We start from the raw sequence: 22,978 nt of genomic DNA, 5'->3' as shown, positions 1-22,978 counted from the left end.
CGAACCAATAAGAACTCAACAACAAAAATAACTGAAAAATCACCCTTAAAATATACCACTTTTGACAAGAACACCATATCAGCTGAGAACAAATTCACAAACAACATTCAGAAAAGCCAAGAGATTCAGCCTAGCCAGTCAGACTGATGGAAAAACAATGAGTAACACAATACAAATTACTAGGCTACATTTACTTGAAAGAAGCTTATGTTATATCAAACACGTTTTTAAAAAAAAACATACCGAAAAAAACCAAAAACAGCACCAAGGAAAGAACGACCAAAAAACCCATTATACAACATAAAATGTAACAGTTTGTTTCAACAATTTGAATATATAGAAAGGGAACTCAACACATAAGTAAAGCATTACATTTTGAGCAGCTAAATAGCCATAACGATACAACTTGTGAAAATCGTTCGAGTTCGCGTAAAGAGATGCACATCGACACAATTACTGTCATACGGAGCAGGGAAGAAGCAAGACAGATAGACTGAAACAGCAGAAGGGAAGAAGAGAAGTAAGACCTACCAGTGGCACCCTCCAACCACCCGTGACAAAAATCTGTTTCTTACCCACACCAAACACGGAGGGATATAACAACACTTATGAGCTTAAAGTAATAGATACATATTTATTTTTAATGTTTTCGTAAGTCTCTCGGCACTTGCAACACAAATGAGTCATATAAGTACCAAAGATTAGAGTAGGTGTTACTAGAGCAACATACGTAGAAAAGAAGGAGAGGTAAGGTTGACAGATGTTTGATAGGAAAGAAGGAGCAAACCACAAAATAACACCCGCCAACCACCTATGACAGCTGAAACCAAGAAAAAAAATGATTACAGGATGATAATCATCATAAATCAGTTTAACTCGTTTAACCATAACATAATTAAGATTACTTGATTGAACGCACAGCATAGTTGAAACATCAACAATAATAAATTACCATGCAAGCCCTCCATTGATTTAGTCTTGGCAGGAAAGTGGAATATTTAAGTACTCTGAAAAACCAAAGGGACCTAAAAAAAAAACTGAAAATATTTTAACATTGATTTTCGCTTTAGAACATCTCAATACTGCTTGAAATACCCAGAGAGCTTTGTTCTACTTTTTGCATTTATTTTCCTTCTTACAAAATATAAAATGTTGACAAAAGTGGCTATTTTGAAAATAAAGAATGTTACACGAAACATCTCCGGGCAGTACATAAGGCAGGCGTTCATGTCTACAACAAGAAAACAACCCCAAATCTTCCAAAAGACATTTTAGAAAATTGTCATGGCCCCCCCGTCCCCTCAAAAGAAAAAAACCAAGAACAACAACAACAACCCACTTTCAACACATTAGATAAATATACGTGTGTGTATCCCAAGGAAAAACAAACAAACTCTCAACACATTAGAAAAGTTGTCATCACTCAAAAGTAACACATTGCAGAAATACAAGATGAGATTCAATGAGTTCCCAGTTTTGTGTTGTACACTGGAAAAGCCATGACGAAAAAAGACAAGACATGTATCCTTGGTCCCTGATATTTTCTCTATTAAAGTTTTGCATAGGACACGAACCACACCATGAATTTTGGTGACTCCACAGATAAGGCATCATGAGACCTTTTTCTTTCGCCTGCCTAAATTTGACAGATATTCATTACCAAAAAACAACTTTTACCATAAATCTGAATAAAATATATAATAATCAAAAGCTAAAACGCCTGTCCCAACTTAATTATTTAAAAAATCAATTTCTTTTTAAATACAGATTTTTTAAACGCCCCTATTGACACAATTTAGATCAAATAGGGGATGGGTTCTATCCCTGCCTATCAGAGCCACCCCGGGCTGTAAGGGAAACCACATCCCTACAGAGAGACCGAGATACTTGATAAAAATTCTGGAAGTGAAATTGGGTATCTTGCATGCGACAGCAAAGTGCCTAGCCGCTACACAAAAGATGCCAGTTCGCCTTTAAAAAAAGGAAGCCAAAGAGGCAAATCTTAAGACAAGCATAATAACAATAATCACAATACAACTGAGAAGTGTTGATAATTTTCATGACACTACACCATAAGTGCCACGTGGAAAAGCAAAAATTCATTTTATAACAAAAGCAAAAAACTCTACAGAGGAAAAAAGCACACAGAAGAACAAAAGAAAACATTACCAAATATTTAAATTAAAGGAGTAAAAAAAAAAGGTAAACACTGTAAAAAAAACTCACTGGAATTTGAACTTGCCTCTTCTAAAGAGAAAGCACCATTTTTTTTTGCTTACCTTCAATAACACACGACCCTTCCTTAATAAAATCCGAAACTTACATCAGAGTATTCAGAACAGTAAAAATGTAGCAAAACAGAAACTAAAAAACATACCCCCATTGACAAAATTTAGATAATAGCGAAAAGGACCATGCTTGACATATCACAAAAATGGCGGCAGTCTTATGCTTATTTCTGCCCCTTTCCATTCAGACAAACTGCACCGGAAGGCACTAAGACGCGGAATGTGAAAACGTCGATAAATAGTGGAAATCAACAAATGTCAATACCTGACCGCCTGTCATTTAAAATATAAAGTACACAAACTCGCTGCTACAAACACATAATGGATGAATCAAAGTGTCTTTAGTTTAGTGTGTGAGAAAAGAAGTGCTCGAGTATGGGTAAAGAAAAGCGCATAGACACTACAACGGTCCTATAGTGCAGGGAAAAAGCAAGACAGGCAGAAACACACCTTACTGTGATGCCCTCTAACCACCCGCAAGAAAAGAAAAACAACCATACAATATCAGTTTAATGATAAGAAGGGTAAAACTGACAGACACCCAACGGAGGGAGAGTAAAGAAGTAGAACCTTCATTTAGCACAGATCAAATACCACTGAGGGATTCCATCCTCCTCACAAAGTACCCCGAAAAATTGCATACCAACTCTAAACATTGAAAGATATTGCACCTTATTTTAAATGTATTACAAAAGAGCCTGTAATCTTTTCAATAAACACAAGCGTGAGCACACATTTATTTGTTTAGATTCTATTAGCACTGTGCAGGTATATCCAGTGTTTACCAGCTCTGAAACAAATACAGTGTGCACAAACGTATTGAGATCTGGTATCATATGTTCCAGGTTAAACAACCTCTTCAACACAGAGAAGTTAACAAGTTCTGATAACAAGAATCTAACAGAGGTGTGTAGTTTCAGACAAAAAAAAAAAAAAAAAACTATCTCTGATAGGATCTAATCAACTTGACACGTGCGCAGATGAAACAACAGATTTGATCAAACTGTGTGGACAGACAAAAAAAGACCATAGCAAATGAAGACATGAACACAACCTTTAAAGACAGAAAAAACAAAAAAAAACAATAGCAAATATCATGTAAGTACTATTTCCATACCTTTGCTTAAAAAACTTCAAAAGGCATCAATGGAATATGGACCCTGCTGTTTCCTTCAAGAACAGAAAACACACCACGGCAATCAATAGAGCCAGTGGTTTGAACAATTTCAAAGGCATTTGTTTTAAGACCTTCAAAAAGGAAGAAAAACATTCTTTCAACAATCAAGAGAAATTCCAGAGTTCTCAAACCAATCATAGATATAAAAACTGCGGAGAAAGCTAGAACAACAACCCGCTCTGTCTCACATCATGAACACTTTTCTCCTTGGGCTTTTCCAGTCTGGTCCTGACCGATACACCACAGATCAAAGCACCAAATGAGGCCCTACTATCACAATACCATAGCTGCCAACTTTCCAAAACCAAAAAACCCCCCCACCAGATTCTACCCCAATGTGGGTCAATATGGTGGGCATAGGCCAAGTAACCGCCCTCCAAATCCTTCAAACACAATTTCTGGCATTCAATAAATTCAAGCTGCTCGAAGTAGACCTACATAAAGGATCTTTCCAATTGATTTATGGACTTTGCTCTTATTTTCACTCACAAATTCGATCCTGAAGGTCCACATTTTTTTATCAGCATCAGCAAGTACGTGAAGAGCAACTCTAGTAAATAGAGAATATATTTCCATGTGAAAATGGACTTCCATACTCAGACGCTCAAAAGCGTATTAAATTTATACGTTATATAATGTACTGGTTGGCAGCAGCTTTGTAACACATTAGACAAGAGATCTCAAACTCGGGAAATTACCCGTGGGGGACGCAGGAGAGAGTCGGGTGTGTTTGGACAGCATCGTGTACTCCACACAAATAAAGGCTTCATGCAGTTTTTTGAAGTGCCATGAATTGATCTTTTCAAGCTTTATTAACAGCAGTTTAGAAAATGAACAGTTCTTCAGATCATAAACTTCTTGGGAAAGAGGTATGTGAGAGAAAAACAGGTGAGCCACAGTAATACTAAACATAAGTGTCAAATAGATGCGGCAAAATATTATCCTGCGGGCCTTGAGTTTAAGACCCCCCTTTATTAGACCCACCAGAAAAGGAGGGAATACGAAGAAAGACCAAGTCACTAAGTAGAAACAAGAATGATAAGTCTCCGACACCAATGCTAAGTACAAATCAAAAACATCACAAGCAATAGTGAACAAACAGTCATCAGTCAACACAGTAACCGGGAACTGATGTCACCTCATGTACATGAAGGCATTAGTACAGGTTTCAACAGCGGTTTCCAAACTACATCGAAAGTCAAGTAGTACAGGACAGGGTGCAAATGTTTTTTTTAAAAACATTCTTTTAAACGTAGGTGTTTTCATGCCCGAAACGACACAAGTATCTTCCATCTTGTCTGTCAGGGTAAACGGGAGAGTTTTGACTCTATTGGAATAACGGAAAAAACAAGATAAAGGCCATACAACTATGTCAGAGCAGCTATTCACAGCACAAGACACAGGACGTGACAAAAATATTTCTTCAGTTTGCGTACACTAACATCGCGAAGCACTAACCAACTACAAAGAACAATCCTTAAGAGCATACATTCCAGACTAAATCTAAAAAAAACAGAAAAGAATATTCATATTATTTATGCAAGGGGGAGCTACTCGTGAAGGCACTCATCCATACCATGATGGCGACTAAAATACTGAAAGAAACAATAACAAATATCTGTACCAATCTTAAACAAGACAGGCTAAATTACAAAGGAATAAAGGAAAAACAATTTTTTCACCAAAAAAAAGCTCCATCAGTACATGATTACAGAGTATGATAGTTTTGCTCTTTGCGTGCCTTGTAAAACTTGATGCCGAAAAAGATGAGGGCGACCACGCCCCCACAGAGGATGATGCCGCCGATGAAGGAAGCTCCGTCAAACTTCTGGCCGCCGGAATCTCCCCCAGTGCTCTGGGTCGATGTCGTCTCAGCGGTAGAGTTGGCGGTCGTAGTGGTCACAATCGTGGTGTTGCCTTCTGAAAAAAAATTTCATAATGCCATGTCAGCATGCGTGTTGGATTCACGGACGCTCAGATTTCCAGACGTGGGTATTTGACTTTGATTTCTTTGTCCACTTGTGCTGGGACGAGCTGTTTCTCCTTAACAGAGAAGCCTTTAACGTTGTGAGCCCTGCCCTCCTGAGGCTACTGTGCCCCTCTGCCCAAGCTACTGAGCAATATATTACTAACATTCACAAGATCACCACAATCACTTTCCATATCCCACCCAGGGTAGTCCTCGTCATTACCAGCATCTAATTCAGAAAGATCTTCAAAATAGTCAATAAGATCTTGTGTAGTAAACACTGTTTTACGTGTGCGTTTCGTCCCACACGGGCTGGTTTGGAGATAGGGTCTCACTCACCGTTGTACCAGTGGCTAGGCATACGGACAGTTTTGCGCGCAACTGGTCTACAGATGGCAAGGGTTCAAAGGGTTGTGCCTTTAATCAATGTTTTTGAAATTAATACAAAAGGTGTTGAGCCAAAAACACCTAAAAAAAATCTATAAAAATTGCCAAACCGGCAGAAAAATGCTGATACCTTCGATTTTATTGTATTGTTTAAACAAGCGCCCAATTTCACCATGACGCCTCACAATATTATGTATGTAACTGAATGTTGTCTGACAAGCAAAAATCTACTCACCAGTTGGACTGGCAGGGGTTGTCAGCACAGGGGCAGCTGGGGAATCAACAAGACTAATGAGTAATTTTCAAATATATTTTTAATGAAGGTGTTTTTATAACCCCATCGACACAACTTAGATCATTTAGGAGGTGGGCTTCCTGTCTGGGCCAATCCGGGCTGAGAGGTATACAACATCCCAGCAGCAAGACCGAGATTACTAAATACCAATTCTCCCCACTCAGGACTCAAACACAGGTGTCCTGAGTGCAACAGGGAAAGCGCCTAACTGCTACACTACAGACGCCGGTGACTTTTACAACTCTTGCGACACAATAAGGCCATGTGAGTGCCGAAGATTACAAATGTTGCAATAGAGTAACAAACACAAACAGGAGGAGAGATAAGGATGATAGAGGTTTGATAGGAAAGAAGGAGCACCAGAGCACCCGTGAACCACCCACTTAAATCATGTGTAAGTGCAGCCCCATGTTTCTCTCATACCTTTACTTTTTGCTATGGTGCTGCCTTGGACTTTTTCACTTCCTACTTTTTTTTAAAGACACAAATAGGTCATACAAGAGCTAGAGATTAGAAGTGTAGCTAGAGAGTAACATAGGAGAAAAAGGAGAGATATGGAGAATAAATTTATGCTTGAAAGAAAAGGAGCAAACCACTTTAGACCACCTGCCAACCACCCATACGATAGAACTCAGACAGCCTGCTGTATTGAGTACAGCAATGTTGGCATGAGATAAGATAACTTTACTGATCTCCTTAAAAAAATTTTTTAGTAAGAGTTTCACAGAACTTGCATCATAAAATAGGTCATATCAGTGCTGAACATTAGAGGCGAAGTTTAGTTTTAGTTTTAGTACGGTTTCTGCGGCGCTCGCAACTGTACAAGGTCATATGAGCGCTAAGAGGTAAATGTCAACAGAGAAGTCCAAACGGGGGATCAGACTTGCCCTGCTCACCTCTCTAACCTCAACAGCACAAAGTTTGCTTCGACTATCCAGACACACGCGAAATAGCAGTTCACAAGAGAGTGACAAAACATAGTAGAAGAAAAATGACGATAGTCGATTGTAAAGATGTGGAAAGAAAAAGCAGCAGTTCCTCCTATGTAGTTTGTTCCAGCACAGTAGGAGCATGACACTGATAAATCAGCCCATTTCCAATTCTACTGTGCATAAGAACATGTTAATATCCCCCCTTTGGGAAAGGCCTATGGACACTTCAGTTAGACTCAGTAGCACTTTGGTCAGTAGCACTGCCCTGGGAGACGGGGGGGGGGGGGGGGGGGGGGCTTTAGAGGCGAAGGAGGAGACATAAAACTAAATGTTTTATAAGAAATATGGAGCGAACCACACTAGAGCACCCGCTAACCACCCAGAGAATATTGATCTCAACAAAGAGAAATTTGCCATGGCATGGTAAATGTATAAATACATATGCACTTGTCAGCAGACACACACACACACATTCACAAACACACACTCACCCACACACACCACACACATAATTATATACACAGATGCAAACAAACAAATAGTCATTCCAATCGATTTTGTCTGCTGTTTTGTTGAGTAAAGAGAAGCACATTGACACAACAACGGTCATTAAGTTATTATTATTATTATTATAGTAGAGAGTTTTATGGCGCTCGCAACTGCATAAGGTCATATGAGCGCCAAGGGGTGGGTGTCAACAGAGAAGTCTTTACAGGGAATCAGACTTACTCTGCTCACCTTTCTAGCGCTTCAACAGCACAAAAGGTCTGCTTCAACTATCAAGGCATCCCGGAAATAGCAGGTCACAAGAGAGTGACAAACATACAAAAGAAGTAGAGGAAAAATGACAATAGTAAGGATTAGGAAAGAAAATGCAGCAGTTCCCTGTTGTAGATCAGGCACAGTTATGAGCGTGACATGAATCAGCCCATTTACAATTCTACTGTGCTTGAACGAGAAATGTCCCCCCTTTGGGAATGGCCTAAAGACACTACAGTGGCACTGCCCCAGGGGGTCGGTCATTAAGTGCTGGGAAAAAGTGAGACAAACAGACAGAGACAACAGAGGGAAGTTAAGCACCCGGTTACAATCAATCAATGCTACCATACAGAATAAGAGGGATAAAAACCCGAATAGTTTTGTTGGAGGGTTTTTTGTGAGCATTTTTATGGCACTTGTAACACAATTAGGTTATATAAGTGAAAAAGATTAGAAGTGTTACAAGACAGTTACAGACACAAAAATATAAAGGAGTAGGAAAGATAAGGACGATAGACATCTTTAGTTTTAGTAAGGGTTTACGGCGCTCGCAACAGCATAAGGTCATATGAGCGCCAAGGCGTGGATGTTAACAGAGAAGTCCGAATGGGGAATCAGGCTTACTCTGCTCACCTCTCTAGCCTCAACAGCACAAAGTCTGCCTGACTATGAAGGCATCCTGAAAATAGCAGTTCACAAGACAGTGACAAACATACAAAAGAAGTAGAGGAAAATGATGATAGTAAGGATGAGAAAAGAAAAAGCAGCAGCTCCCACTATGTTGTTCTGGCACACTATGAGCATGACATTGATAAATAAGCCCATCCACAATTCTTCTGTGCATAAGAACATGTTAATATCCCCCCTTTGAGAATGGCTTAAAGACAACTTCAGTCAGTAGCATTATAGATGTCGGACAGAAAAGAAAGACACACACCATACCAGAGCACCCACTAACCACCCAAAACCAGAATACTTACTGCAGTTATCTGAAGTTGGATCATCACAGGTACCTTGGTCATTACAGACTGAAAAATAAGATAGATTCACACAGGAGATTAGAACAGATAACTTTGGATATCAAGCTGCACACAGCGAGACCATGAGATAACACCAGAGAACTAGAGCCGTGCCCGTTCGACTCAACTATTCAACATTAAAGATTTTTGCACTATTCACAGCTATTCGAGGCATGGCAGAGCCATTTGAATGATGTGTAATTTTTTTATATTTGTTTTTACAGATAATTGATCTTTGTCTCATTTTTCATAAACCTAAGTAAAATTAGAATAGATTATATTTAAAATAATTGAGATATATACAGAAATACTCTGTACTTGATGGGTTACGAGACAGTTATAAGAGGAACAAAAGAGAGTTATAAAACATGTCTCTAAAGAGTATCCATTACTGGGAGCTTTCCATTTGCTGCACTCCAATTTTAAAATAGTACATTTGCGGCACAAGTGATTTTTGATAATTTTCTTCATAGAACAATTGCGGCACAACTTGTTTTATTCAAAATGTTGATAAGACATTTGCAGCACTGCGATATTTATACATTCAATATTCGCTATCGAATATGCCCTACATTGAAACATTTCCCCTCTGCGTTACAGGCTTGGGACTGACTCATTTCAAAATCTCTTACACACCTGTACACAATAGCATACACACTACATACGCACTACTTGACTAAACGGCATGCACAGAGAGAGAAAGAGAGAGAGAGAGAGTGTGTGTGTGAGAGAGAGAGAGTTTGTTGTGAGTTCACACAGTGCTGTGTACTGAAAATTCACATAGTCTCGCCTGAGTGATTCGCATGAGTAGTGCCGCAAATGGTAAATTTTCCCCCATATTGCTTATATGTAGTGCCGCAAATGGTAAATTTTTCCCCATATTGCTTATATGTAGTGCCGCAAATGGTAAATTTTTCCCCATATTGCTTATATGTAGTGCCGCAAATGGGATATTAGTTTTCTATTGTGCAAGTTAAGTGCTGCAAAGTGGACACAGCCCCAACACTATTCAATATTCACTCATCACACCATGAACGACTCAAGCAAGGGCACATCATTCTTGAAGCACAGCGAATGTTGTTTTCCATGAAATTAGCTGTCGCAACGAGCTCCCTTTCCCCAATTCAAAATTCGAAGCGTTATGAATGGTGACGTGAGGACATCACATTGCACCATGTGCAAGAAAACATGCGCGCACAACGACTGGCGCTGTGAACAGTTCACAACGACTGGCGCTGTGAACAGTTAGCGAAGGTTGAACAGCGGATGGACTTATCATGCATAAGAAAAAAACCCATTCGACTGTGGTAGTTGAATGTCTTAAATAGTGAGCTCACACGGCCAAGTATCGATAATGTTTTTTAAAGTTTTAGTAGAGGTTTTACGGCACTCGCAACTGCATAAGGTCATATGAGCACCAGAAGATTAGAGGCGTTACATTTACAAGAGAGTAACAAACATAAAAAAGAAGAAACCAAATTACAAAATGGCATGTGTGTTTGCACTCTTGTGTCCAACGGTGTAAATATTGTATAGAACTAGGATTTTAAACACTTCAGCACAGTTCAGACGGGCAATATTCATTCTATTTCCTGACATGGTGGGATCAGGTGCTCATCAATGTTTGGGGATACAAAGTTATTGCTATCATCTTATAGCTTGCCCATTAGTCTTGCTTTTGATTTTTAAAAATAAAAATAATCCACTGATCTTAAATGAAGTTAAGATATTTACAACGGAGGGAGGCCGGGGTCACTTGGTGTCAGAGGTAAACTAAAGGAGAAATGGTTGCCAACATTTGGTGACTTCCAAAATTTTTGTTCCTTGAATTTACATTTTTTATGTCTTTGATCAACGGTTTTCAGTAAAATCCCCTCAGAAATGTATTTTTGATAGCACATAAAAGGTGCTGGACCAGAAAGAAAAATATTTGATTGGTAAAATGAAAACTGCCCAACAATGGTTGGAAAAATGTTGGTTTCTTCAATTTTATTATTTTGAGGAACACCTGAATTCACCTCCATGCCACACAAATGAATTTTTAAAAAAACATCCATCCTACCTCCAGCTCCCCCCTCGGTCACACAGAAAGAACAGTTGGCGGAGCAGCAGGCTTGTGTTTCATTGAAACTTGAGCACCCTGAGAAACAAAATAATAATGATAAAAATAAAGACGATAATAATGATTAACACAAAAGACAATGATGATGATAATACTAATGATAGTGATGAAGATAATAATAATAATAATAACAATAACAATAATAATAATGATGATGATGACACTGATAATAACAATAATCATAATAAAGATAATAATTATGATAATAATAATAATAATAATAATAACACCCTAATAATGATAATAATAATAATAATAATTTTAGAAAATAACAATACATGGCGTTTGTATAGCACATATCCCTACTGGACAGCAAGCTCAAAGGGCTTTACACCATATCATTACCCCAGCAGACCCTTGAACACTCAAATACATTCTCAGCTTCCCAGGAAGCATACAGTGTAAGCAGCAGGGGTGAAAGTTTTCCGGCTCCTGCCGGAATTTCCGGCTACTTGAACTCATCCCTGGGCCTCCCTCCGGCTACACTGGCCCGGCAAGTCTTCCATAGTCATTTTTATTTCGTCGGTGTGCCACAAATATCCAGTTAAAAAAATATATTATATATCTGCCGACGGCCGACACCAGTACTTTCGGTAGGGCTGGGTACCATTCATTAAAAAAACCCCGAAAAAATAAGTACCTAGTGTTTTAAAAATTTGAATAGCCGAAAACACGAGCCAGAAACTAGGTTCTCTTGTTCTCTTGTCCACTATGTTGGGGTCACTGCAGTCGGAACAGGTCCATCTCTGCTCCCCCCCCTCCCCTTCAGGATCCATCCCAGAGTCTGTCTGCTTATAGTCCCCATCATAATCTGGTTGGAGATCCGTCGGACTGATCAGAAACTAGGTACCTAGTAAAAACAGGGTGACTAGCCAGGCCTCGGGAATTTGATAAAAATCGCCGAGACCCGGGAGTTTGATGAGGAAATCTGTAAATTACCCCGAGAAAAAGTCGGGAAGACCCAGGAAAATATACATGTATAAAGGTCTGGAATATTTGAAAACAAATTTCGATATTGTCAGCAAGTTATTTTTTGCCGGTCACGATAGTGATATACGGCTTTTCCTGGTCCGACAGTACGTTTCACGCGAACAGGCAGCTATGGTGGCATGCGGAAGCGTGCGACACCGTGACTCAATCGGGAATATCAAGATTTACTTCTGCTTCCGTTACCACTCACAACTTGGCCGGTGATAGACTGGCACTAGAATGTTGTAATTTGGAAGATATAATTCATTCAAAAGGAATTTGTTTGACATAAACTTCACAAAGAAGAAGCTTATTTTAAAAAACGGAAATGGCTTTTATAAAAACCACCCAAAGATGCAAAATGCACCAATTTAAAAGATCTTGTAAGGGAAGTCATAAAATGATAGGTTTGATTTTTTCCCTTCCTTTTACTTTAAAATTCTAAATTTTTCGTCCCTGTAAACTCTAAACAATATTTCTTTTCTCCTACAGAGTTTAAAAATATTTTTTAAATTCTAGAATTCCGAGAACAAACGGTCTCTATGTCCTCCTTTGGACTCGACACATTTTAATGCGCCGTTTGTAATGTTCAAAGTGGCCTAACACAAGAATCCATTCAACCATGAGTACCGAAAGCCACATACACTGTACACCATACAGTATGGAGCTGCTTCTAGAGACAATAGGGGGAGGGGTGAGGTTGTCCAAATAGACAGCATTTGTGGAGTTCATATAACCTGAAAGGTGAATATGGGCTTTGCCAAGGAACCAAAATGTCATAGAGGAAATGTCCACGTTTTTCAAGACGATCGAGGAATCATGAACACACTGTTTATCCTCTAATAGTTTCACGAACGGGAAAATGGTACAGTCGTAGATGAAGATCTGCCCTGAGAATGCGGACAGTTGAGATGAAGGAATGTCATTGCTGCAGACATCGTCTACGGACAGATGTCTCATGGGGCTCGTCTACTGAATTCTGCACCCCGGTGACGTCAAACGGTGTGTGTTCGACCTGAAATGGTTGTTTTGTCTGGGAATTTTTTGTTCTGATTCTCTACAGGCACTGAGGAACCATTTCCACCCTTGACATCAAAGAAGGCCTTAGGGGCACTTTAACATTATTTCTGTACCTTGTGTGAAACTTATGATATGAGTTGGTGGTGAGGAAATGTTCAATACAAAAAGCTCTTTGCTCTTTACTAATCTTAACCATGATCACAGCAGGCAACGGAAACTTATGAAAAACTATCTGCAAACTTCTGTTGGCCTGTTAGACTACTGTAGTATGCAATATGGCTCAATCGTTGGGTTATTTAGTGGTAGGCCTTATGCGAACTAATGCGCCACGCTACAAAAACGGGGACTTAGCTGAAAATGGGTTGTTTTTTTATGCGCTGTGTAAAACAAAACTCTTCTGTGGATTTTTCTAAAATGAATATCAAACAAATTTCTTTTGACTTCCAAATGTTATGTACAAATTTAAAGCGAAAAACTTCAGTGAGGAGGAAAATATTTTTTTTTTAAGTTGTACAGTTTCTTTTGGGATCACCCTGTATATTACTCTCCTGGAAAAATCTAGGGATGCTTATACGATCTCCTCAAAATGACCTCTGGACCATCACATTTTTCATTTATGCAAAGTACTCTACTGTGAGCTGTGTAGACTTGGGCAATTGTCTGATTTTTTGAATGAATGCTAATTAAAAACTCTCATTTCATCTTTTGTGTTCTCCCTCCCGCATGGATTACTGCAACTCTCTTTTAGCAAACATCCTGAACTCAACTATCTTGAAACTACAGCTCATTCAAAAGCAAATCTCAAGAATTGTGTCTTTTTAATAGTTTAGTTTTAGTAGAGGTTTTACGGCGCTCGCAACTGCATAAGGTCATATGGGCGCCAGAAGACTAGAGGAGTTACAAGAGAGTAACAAACATAAAAAAGAAGGAGGGGAGATAAGGACGATAGATGCTTGATAGGAAAGAAGAAGCAAACCACACCAGAGCAAACGCCAACCACCTACTGAGAATCATGCTCAAAAAGAGAAAGAACGACCATGTGAAGTGGTCTGATAACACAAGTTAATTCTTGAAATTCGCCAATGGAGACATTGGCCCGAAATCAACACATGAGTCACATTTGTAGGTTTTCAACTGATGCCATTTTTTTCAAGTTTAATATGCCTTTTAATCATTTCATACCTAAAAATTGAAAAAAAAAACCCCACTAAACATATTAATCTGATGCATCTTATTCTTTATAGTAAAAATCTGTGAAATGAGAAGTAACTCATTTTATCGCCCCAATTTTAAAATAAAAACTCCTTTGCCTCCCAGAAAGAGAGAGAATTACTACCAACATTGCTGTCCTTTGCCATAAATGTGTGAACAATAAAGTCCCCTTGTATCTAAGCAACCTCATCTTAAACATCGGGAGATCAGTCTCGTATGAGAACACCTGGGAACGGAGGTCAACAACTCCCTGGGAGGCCCTTTTTCTCATCTAACTATCTATTCTGGAACTCTCTCCCAAGCATTTGAAGGAAACAAAAGTCAGAAAATTGAAAATTTATGTAAAAACATACCTCATGAAATGCCATCTTGATAGTTAGTCCTTCTTATTCATAGTATTCTTACGTTCATAGAGTGAATTTACACCAGTTGTACTGAGACAGTATGAAGTTCTGCTCATATAAATGTGTTAGTGTTAATGTAATTAACAGGGCAAGCTTCATATATCAGGAACTCTTGTGTTTCTCTCAGTGAAGGAGTGACACACGTGATCAGAGGTATCTATATCGAATCAAATGTCGTTGGATGACATCAGACTTGCTGTTATAAATCAATTAACAGGGGTGTGAGAGCACTCAAATCCACTAGAGTCTTTAGCCTCTATTTTCAGCTCAAATGTGAAGTCAGTCCTATTGTATGGATGTCATACATGGAACACATCTCAAACTTGCACAAAAGAGAATCCAAATTTTCTTGAACAAGTGTCTCAGGAAGTTACTAAGGATCAGATGGACCGACAGGGTCACCAACGAGGGAGTGTTGAGGAAAACAAGACAGAGCCCAGACAGAGATAAGGTGGGAAGAAGGTGGTAGCGATGGATTGGACACAGTCTCAAGAAGTCAGGCAGCTGCATAACAAGGAAAGTGTTGGATTGGAACAAACACACAGGGTAAAAAATCAGATTCGATTCCAATATACCGGATTCGCACACCCTTTCTCTCAGAGAAATTGTAGTTTATACAATACAGACATGACTTACCTACAACTGGTTCAGGAACCACTGAAATAACAGCATAAGCCAGGATTAGAACAGGATTGAATGGGAATAAAGCCATTTCCTTTTTAAAAAATCTCCCCCCCCCCCCCATTTTTCTTTTAATTTAAAAATGTACTTCCTCCCTTCCCTATTAATACCTGAAGCAAGTGATCACAGAAGTTGTCACATCTTTTTTTTTTCCACATATTTCTTTTCACATCTGCACAAAATTTTGAAACACTAAAATATAATCTTGAATTTTTCTGTTTAAAAAAACACAAACAAATTAAATTTCTTTCATGATAGGGAAGATACACCAGCAGTCTTCACCTTTCAATAGCAAAAATTTCAAAGAAAAGGCTTAGTGCGGCAGCATTATAGAACCATTAGGAAACATTGATAACGCATTTGCATAAATTACAGAACACCAGCGCATTTGCACATATAAAGTGAAAGTCGTAACAAAAAAGTTGACACATTCATCCTTCATCTTAAACTCATATGTACACAAAAAGCTGACAATATATTTACTATAAATTGGAATGGGGGTGGGGGTGGGAAAGACAGAAAAGAAAAATCGAATGTGGTACCAAAAACAAAACAATGCAAAATTTGCAAAACGAACATGATAAATCACATGCGAGTCAAAATATGCTGTCAGTGTAGCTGCAGCAGGGGCAGAAAGAGAAACCCAAGAGATGTGTACTGCGTCTCAGTGGAAATCTATCATCCACAGACAACCCCTTTATCTACGAGTCACACTACTTTATGACTTTTAAACTATTATACTACTATACAAGATGAGCACCCCAAAAACCATCCAAATTAACCAATTTTTATTTTTTGGAGGGGGGATCGGTCATCACTTTGAGTATAGTAAAGAAAAGCAATTTAAAAGCAAGTTAGACAATACTAAAAGTAGGACTCCTTGCTAATATCTAGCTAATGTATCTTTGTTTGAGTAAAGAGAAGCACACTGACGTAATAACGGCCATTTAGTACAAGGGTTTAGCAAGACAGACAGACAGAAACAACAAAGGGAAAGAAAAGAAGAAGGGCCTACTACTGGCACCCTCCCACAATCTGCTTCTAGGAGAGTAAAAGTAAGTGTTTGGGATTAACGCCCCTATCAACACTGACTATTAGTACCAGCTTATTTAAGAGGTAGGACCTCCACATTTAACATCCGTCTTCGATAGGACCCAGCCACCAAATGGATTTGAAAGCCTTGAAAACTCCACGAAAACAACCAGAGTTCAACAACACCCAGCCTGGGAATCAAACCCAGGCCATCCACTCCTTAGCCCGGCATGATACCAACTAAGCTAGAGGTGCGCTTCAAGCATAAGTGACATACAAGCAGTTGTTGATGTATACTCACAGCAAAGATCCTTTGCTGAGGCCTCACAGGATGAAGAACAGTTTGCTGGGGAGAAACATATATGGAAAACATAAAAGACGTCATTGACCCTTCATCAGCACAAAATAAATCGACTGCTCACAGTGTTTTTTAAGTTTTAGTAAGCGTTTCATGGCATCTGCAACACAATAGGGTCATATAAAGTGCCGAAGAATAGATGTGTTACTAAAGAGTAACATACACATAAGAGGAGAGATAAAGACGATAGATGTTTGATAGGAAAGAAGGAGCAAACCACACCAGGGCACCCGCCAAGAATGCATTTGCTCAGTGTAAGACGCCGTCATACGTCACTTTTTAAAATGGCGTAGTATATATGGGGGCGGGGGGGGGGGCGTCTCACACCAAACAGTCGAAATGTTATCCCAGGGGACTCAAACTACACGAGGGCCGCTGGAGATAAAGAATCTGGGACAGCCTGGGTCGCATCTAGTAGTCTTCAAAAAAAAAGAAGAAAAAAAAAAAGAAGGCGTTAAGTATATTTTTTAACCTCAATTGTTATGGAATAGCAGTTCAGAATATGGATACTTCTTTAGCCCATCTAGGCTTCTTTTCTCTACTCCTTGCAGTAAAAGACCTGGCATTGCAGCTTGCTTCCTCTTATATTAAATTAATATACCTCTTCCACATTTGACTTGGGGAGAGGGCCGCACTGACACTTAACTTTGATGTCACGTAGAAGCTGTGAAATACCTTCCTGAGTCCCTCAACTGGAGTTAACAAAGAATCAAGAGTCAGCAATAACACTTGTGTCATTCTACATTTTATAATTTGGTGTTTTTACGCCTCCATCGAGACAATTTAGTTCATTTAGGAAGCCCGCTACAACCCTCCGAGCTGAGAGGGATACAACAACTCAGCAGAAAAATGGAGATATTTCATCAAAATTCTCGCTGCAAGCAAGGGAATCGAACTCAGCTTCTGCATGCAGCAGCAAGTGCCTAACCATTATCATTATAACACAGGTGCTGGTCTGTGTGACAAAAATGGCACCTACCTGTAAAAGTTACTTCAAAACTGAACAGGATTCCATTGACTGTGCACCTTTATCAGGTTTTCTTTTTACCCAACAGTTTGTTGTTTCCACTTCGCTGGTTTACCTTTTGAAATTAAAACAAAAGCAAAACCTGCAACTACACCCCCCCCCCCCCCCCCCCCCCCCCCCATTCCCACCAAACCCACACTCCCGACACACAGAGCTAGTTTATATTGAAGCCACGGGTAATATTGAGATTTGCTTTAGCTCATCAAGATTCACGTGTTGAGAGTGAAAAACAAAAAGTAAGAACCACACCTGCCAAACCCACCACGACCAAAAATAGGAGTTTTCCTCAGAATCTTTCCCAAAAAAATATCAGTATCCAGAACCCAAGTAGACTCAGATTACATTATGAACCAATCATAGCAAATTTAATAGACATGTTTGCAAATACACACAAATAAACGTGATAAAAATGCATATTTCACATCATTCATGAAAAGTCATGAAAATATTGCAATAACACAAATAAACCGGTGTATTTTCACCATCATCTAGTTTACTTACAATTGCAAACTGATAGAAAAGGATATTTTTCTTTATAATGGACCTTACGAAAACCCGATCTTGTTTCTTCCATAGGAACCCCCACCCCTACCCCTAAAGTTCCGATTTTATTGGCGGACTTGTCAGGTCTGAATAATTACTCTTACTCTAAGCATCTTACAAAAACTCACATTTTTAAACATATTGTACCTGTACAAAAATCCACATTTCAAATAACTTGCAAAAACCCACACAATTCATTGGGCAGGGAAACCAGACTACTTACACTGCGTAGATCCCTCTGCTGTCAGATTACAAAAGGAGCAGTTACTGGCTTGAGCTGTCTCGTTGGTGCAGCATTCTTCTTGAAAAAGGAAAGCAGCACAAGGATCTGAAACAGGAGCAGATGGCCGTTTTAGAAATAAGGAGGGAAGAGTGCAGGAATATTTTAATTATACACACAGGAAACTGAGTTATAATAATCACGGTACAGAATTTCAAAATTACAAAACATACCTTTTACCCCTTTCAACCATACACACATGTTTCTACTTTCTATAGTAGGCCTACTTTGACATGTAAAGAAAACTGAGCACTTCCACGACATGCATGTGTATGTCAATATAACGGCATTGAAGGGGTAGAATTTTAAAACAGTTGAGAGTAGAAATCTACTTAAACCACTCGGCCAGGATATTTACACACACATATTATGTGATAATATGTGATATTATATAAAGATTAAGATTTATAGAAACCATTCTGCCATACTGCAGTAAATTCATACAAAAATTTGAAGAAGAATTGAATATCATTAGATTCTACCACTTCGATCATTATTTTTCCAAAGCGACAATTTTCCCTTTCAGTTTAAAGGTTGAACAAAACAGTTCTCATCGAAAACCAAAGTCATTTATTATCGGTCAGCATTATCCACAGATTCTAAAATTTCAGTGTGTTACGAGAGTCTGGAGAAGAACTTTCTTCTTGTTTCTGAACTTTCCCTACTACGCTTTTCTATTTGGGCTGTTGTTATAGATAATGTCCACTTACATGCAATTTGTAGAAGTTCATTGAACAGCCAGTTCGGTTTTTTGATTCTTGTTGAAAACCTTTATAATTAATAATAATTTGTTGTGCTGAAGCATTAAAAACTATCATTCTGAATTCAGAACTAAAGACTGTGAAAGTGTTTTCATACACACTATCAGTGGTATTATAATATTATTTTACTTTGCCTCATCCTAAGCACAGGTATATTGAACACTTTTCTTGTTCATTTTTATCCAACAAATTACGTGAACAATGGCATATATTTTATAATATAGTATTATGTAACAAAAAGATGATAGATTATAGGCACAAAAATGAACTTTTCATTTCCCAAGGACTCTCAATCAAGCTATGCTATGGAACAGACTTTGGTGGTCATTTTCGCAATAATTTTACCTCTGACACCAGGTGACCCCCACGTTCTTCAATCGGAAATACCTCGACTTCTATTCAAGATAGATGGGTATTGTTTCTCATGGAATGCAAGACAAATGAACAAGCTTTAAGATGATACCATTAACTCAACATGCCCAAATATTGACAAACTTCTGATTCCACTGAATTATGCCACGTTTGACTATGTTTGATGCAGTGTTCAATTGTTTAGAGCTATAAAATAGAAAACCAGGCTAAGAATACAACGTTGCTTCCACAATGGGTGGCACATGAGCAGACAGATCAGGGGAATCTGACCAGAAAGGTGATGCAGGGTCGACCTCGAGTGAGACATGAAGTGACTGTACACATAGATTTGATAAGAGGGGTTTCAGAGCTAATACAGGCTCTGCAACGGGTGGTGCCGAGTCAGCGGTTTGTGACATATATAGGGGGATCACATTGGACAACGTGGTGAACCAGACAGAGAACACAGTTCAGGATTGACCATTAAAAGGAGCGCAGATGGATGTAGTGAAGCAGATGTCAGTAGCGAAGCAGGTTCAACAGAGATTGTGACTGATACAAAACATGTCCGAACTGGAAAACATGGTAAATCAGGAACAAAAGGTAGAGATAGAGGTTGCTTTGACCACTCCTAAGTGTCCATGACACATTTCGAATCACCGAGCTCAGTTGTAATCAAAACTTGTAAGCGGCGGGATGGCGCTTGCGAGTTCTGAACCGCTTTTGGGAGGGGTGGACTTACGACGTTTACGAGTTTCGTTTAATAACAATAGCATTTGTATAGCGTAAATCCCCGCTCAACAGCAGGCTCTGTATGCTCTTCACATTATACTATTACCCCAGCAGACCTGAGAGCATTCTGAAACAACCTCAACTTCCTGGGAAGCATACAGTGCAAGTGGCCATTTATAGGCACTAATTTTAACAAGATTTTTCGCTGTCTAAGGCCGGGTACCCATTCCCACCCGGGTGAAGTGAGGAAAATTTGTGTAAAGTGCCTTTCCAAGGACACAATGTCGGGTCCGCGGCTCGAACCCCCGACCCCGCAACCTCACGATTACGAGTCCGGAAGTCTAACCACTAGGCCACCGACGCAATAAAAGACACAAATTATGCATGCAGTTTTTTCTAGTAAACCTTCTGTTGGCGTGTGTGCACTGTAAGCAGTAGAATGTGAAGGTGTGAAAAAGTCAATTTTGCAAAAAATTGTCACTAATGAGGTCTGATCACAGGGGCATCGATATGAGTCTTCTTGTGATGAGAGATGGCAAAATGTTAACAACGTAAAGCTCCACTTGTTACAGTGGTACCCAGTGCCATAAGAAAGGAAAGTCCTCGCAGTAATTGCATAATTAATAATAATTTATTTAAATAATAATTGCAATGCACCAAGAAAAGAAAATAAAACATTGAAAGGACGTCATGCGCCAATCTGGAATTCATCCGAAGTCTCGGGTGTTCATCATGGTGGAATATCTGTAATAAAATGGGAGGACTTCCGTAACGAACGACATATCTAGATTATAATACTCAATGGCTTCCAAAATCATGATGGAAGACCGAAAGCCACTGTTATCCATCTGTTCACGACAAAATTACGGTAGTTTGAACATTTTTAGGCCTAATTGCAAAACATCAAATTATGGTAAAATCTTGAACCCCCCCCCATATTTTTGTTAGGTCAGGCTTGCCCCTGAAACCCCCCATGAAAACAAAACTGAAAAATAACAGCGCACCTCACCCTGGGATAAAACATAGAGACACCAAATATTTATATTTAAACGCAGTGGTTACTTTCACCGCGCCGTGAACGTAGTCTGCAGCCTACATTCACGGCACCGTAAACGTAGTTGGCAGGCTACGTTCACGGCGCCCTGAATGCAGTTTGCAGGTGCTGTTGAGGCTACGTTCACTGCACTCAAGCTTCGTTTAGGGGGAGCGTTCACTGCCGATTTAAGTCAGCCTGTTTTAGTCAGCGACGACAGTGACGAGTATATATATATAAATTGGGTGTATACAGACCCGGTAACTGGGAACAAAGTCACAAAGTATACAGACCCGGTAGCTCAGGGTAGACCTAGGTTCTTCTAGATCTATGGCCTTTAGTCTAGATCTAGACAGACAGACATAAAAATCATTGATCTAGTTTCGAGGCTAGCCTAGATCTAGATCAAGATTGCGAATGTCTTTTCGATAAACGATCGTTTTCCCTCCATTTTGGAGTTGGAGGAATCACAATTTGAAGAAAAGAACAATGTCATAATTTAATTTCAATTGAGCAGTCACCCTCTCTATTTCTCTGCCTCTCTCTCTCTCTCTCTCTCTCTTCTCTCTCTTTCTCTCCTTTGTCTCTGTGTATCGCTCTCATTCTCTCTTTGTTTGTCTCTCTGTCTTTCACTTTCTTTCTCCCCACTCCGACCTATTTCCCATTCTATCTTTCTCTCGTTCCCTCCTGCCAACTGGGGCATGTCATACATTTTGCTAGCACTTTCCCCTGCTCTCTCTCTCTCGTCTCTCTCTTTCACACACACACACACCCACACTACCGGGTCTGGGCGTTGAAACTTTCCGAAATCACAAAAAAAGAGTTCCCCTACTGGGTCTGTATACTTCGTCACTTTGTATCCGGTCACCGGGTTCCATCCCGTAAGATGAAGGAAAACGAAGCGCCCATACAGAACTAAAGTCGGCATATATGGGATATATTGGAAAATTGGATACGGTATAAGTATCATGGGAAACAAGAAATGAGAGATGGGAAACAGAAGGTGGGATTTGAAGATGGGACTGGTCATAGAATGTATGCAATAATGACTGTATTGCACCGGGTAAACGTGCGAACTGACGCAGAGAGTGGTTGGCTAGCCGTGCCGTACTTAGTACGGCTAGACAGCTGGGCAAATCGTACTTATAATTCTTCTTAATATGATGGCTAGACTGACCATAAAAAGGTCTACTGAATTGTCAATACATTTTTAGTTTTAGCAGTACCAAAAGTTTGTATTTGAGACGAAACCAGGTGCCTTAATGACAGTGCATTTATTTTAAACACTCCTGTTTTCTAATGTTAATAGGGCCTAAGATAAGTACGGCTAGACAGGATGCCTTACTGACTTGCATTATTTAAGTTTACCTGAATAACTACTAGATCTAGATCAAATGAGACATGTGTATACCATGTGTACTCAACAGGTTCGAGTCCATAGGGCCAAACCTAGATCTAATACAGAGCTAGACTGGCAGTCTAGCACAGCTCAGACTCTCAGGCTAGCCACTTTGATTATCCTTTCTCTCTTTCTTTGTGTCTCTCTCTCCCCTTTTTCTTTCCTTCTTCTCTTTATTCCCCCCCTCCTTCTCTCTCTCCCCCCCTCCCTTCTCTCTCCCTATCTCTT

General features: G+C 39.4%; 1 protein-coding gene across 1 annotated transcript in view; it reads right to left on the bottom strand.

Annotated features, from left to right (window-relative positions):
• Positions 1-2,264: 2,264 nt before the first annotated feature.
• The window catches only part of LOC101856509 (sialomucin core protein 24), a 25,080-nt gene continuing 4,366 nt past the window's right edge, over positions 2,265-22,978 (bottom strand). The window contains exons 2-8 of the mRNA XM_005097138.3: positions 18,418-18,522; positions 16,568-16,612; positions 15,190-15,210; positions 10,889-10,966; positions 8,788-8,835; positions 6,057-6,092; positions 2,265-5,385 (exon numbers count right to left, since the gene is read on the bottom strand). Of these exons, the coding sequence (XP_005097195.1) occupies positions 5,174-5,385; positions 6,057-6,092; positions 8,788-8,835; positions 10,889-10,966; positions 15,190-15,210; positions 16,568-16,612; positions 18,418-18,522 (545 nt within the window). The 3' untranslated portion in view covers positions 2,265-5,173. The remainder of the gene's footprint in view (positions 5,386-6,056; positions 6,093-8,787; positions 8,836-10,888; positions 10,967-15,189; positions 15,211-16,567; positions 16,613-18,417; positions 18,523-22,978) is intronic.

This window comes from Aplysia californica, unplaced genomic scaffold (assembly GCF_000002075.1).
Source record: "Aplysia californica isolate F4 #8 unplaced genomic scaffold, AplCal3.0 scaffold00147, whole genome shotgun sequence".
Classification (NCBI taxonomy): Eukaryota; Metazoa; Mollusca; class Gastropoda; order Aplysiida; family Aplysiidae; genus Aplysia; species Aplysia californica.
The sequence above is the reverse complement of the archived record's forward strand: the minus strand, read 5'-3'. Positions and strand labels throughout refer to the sequence as shown.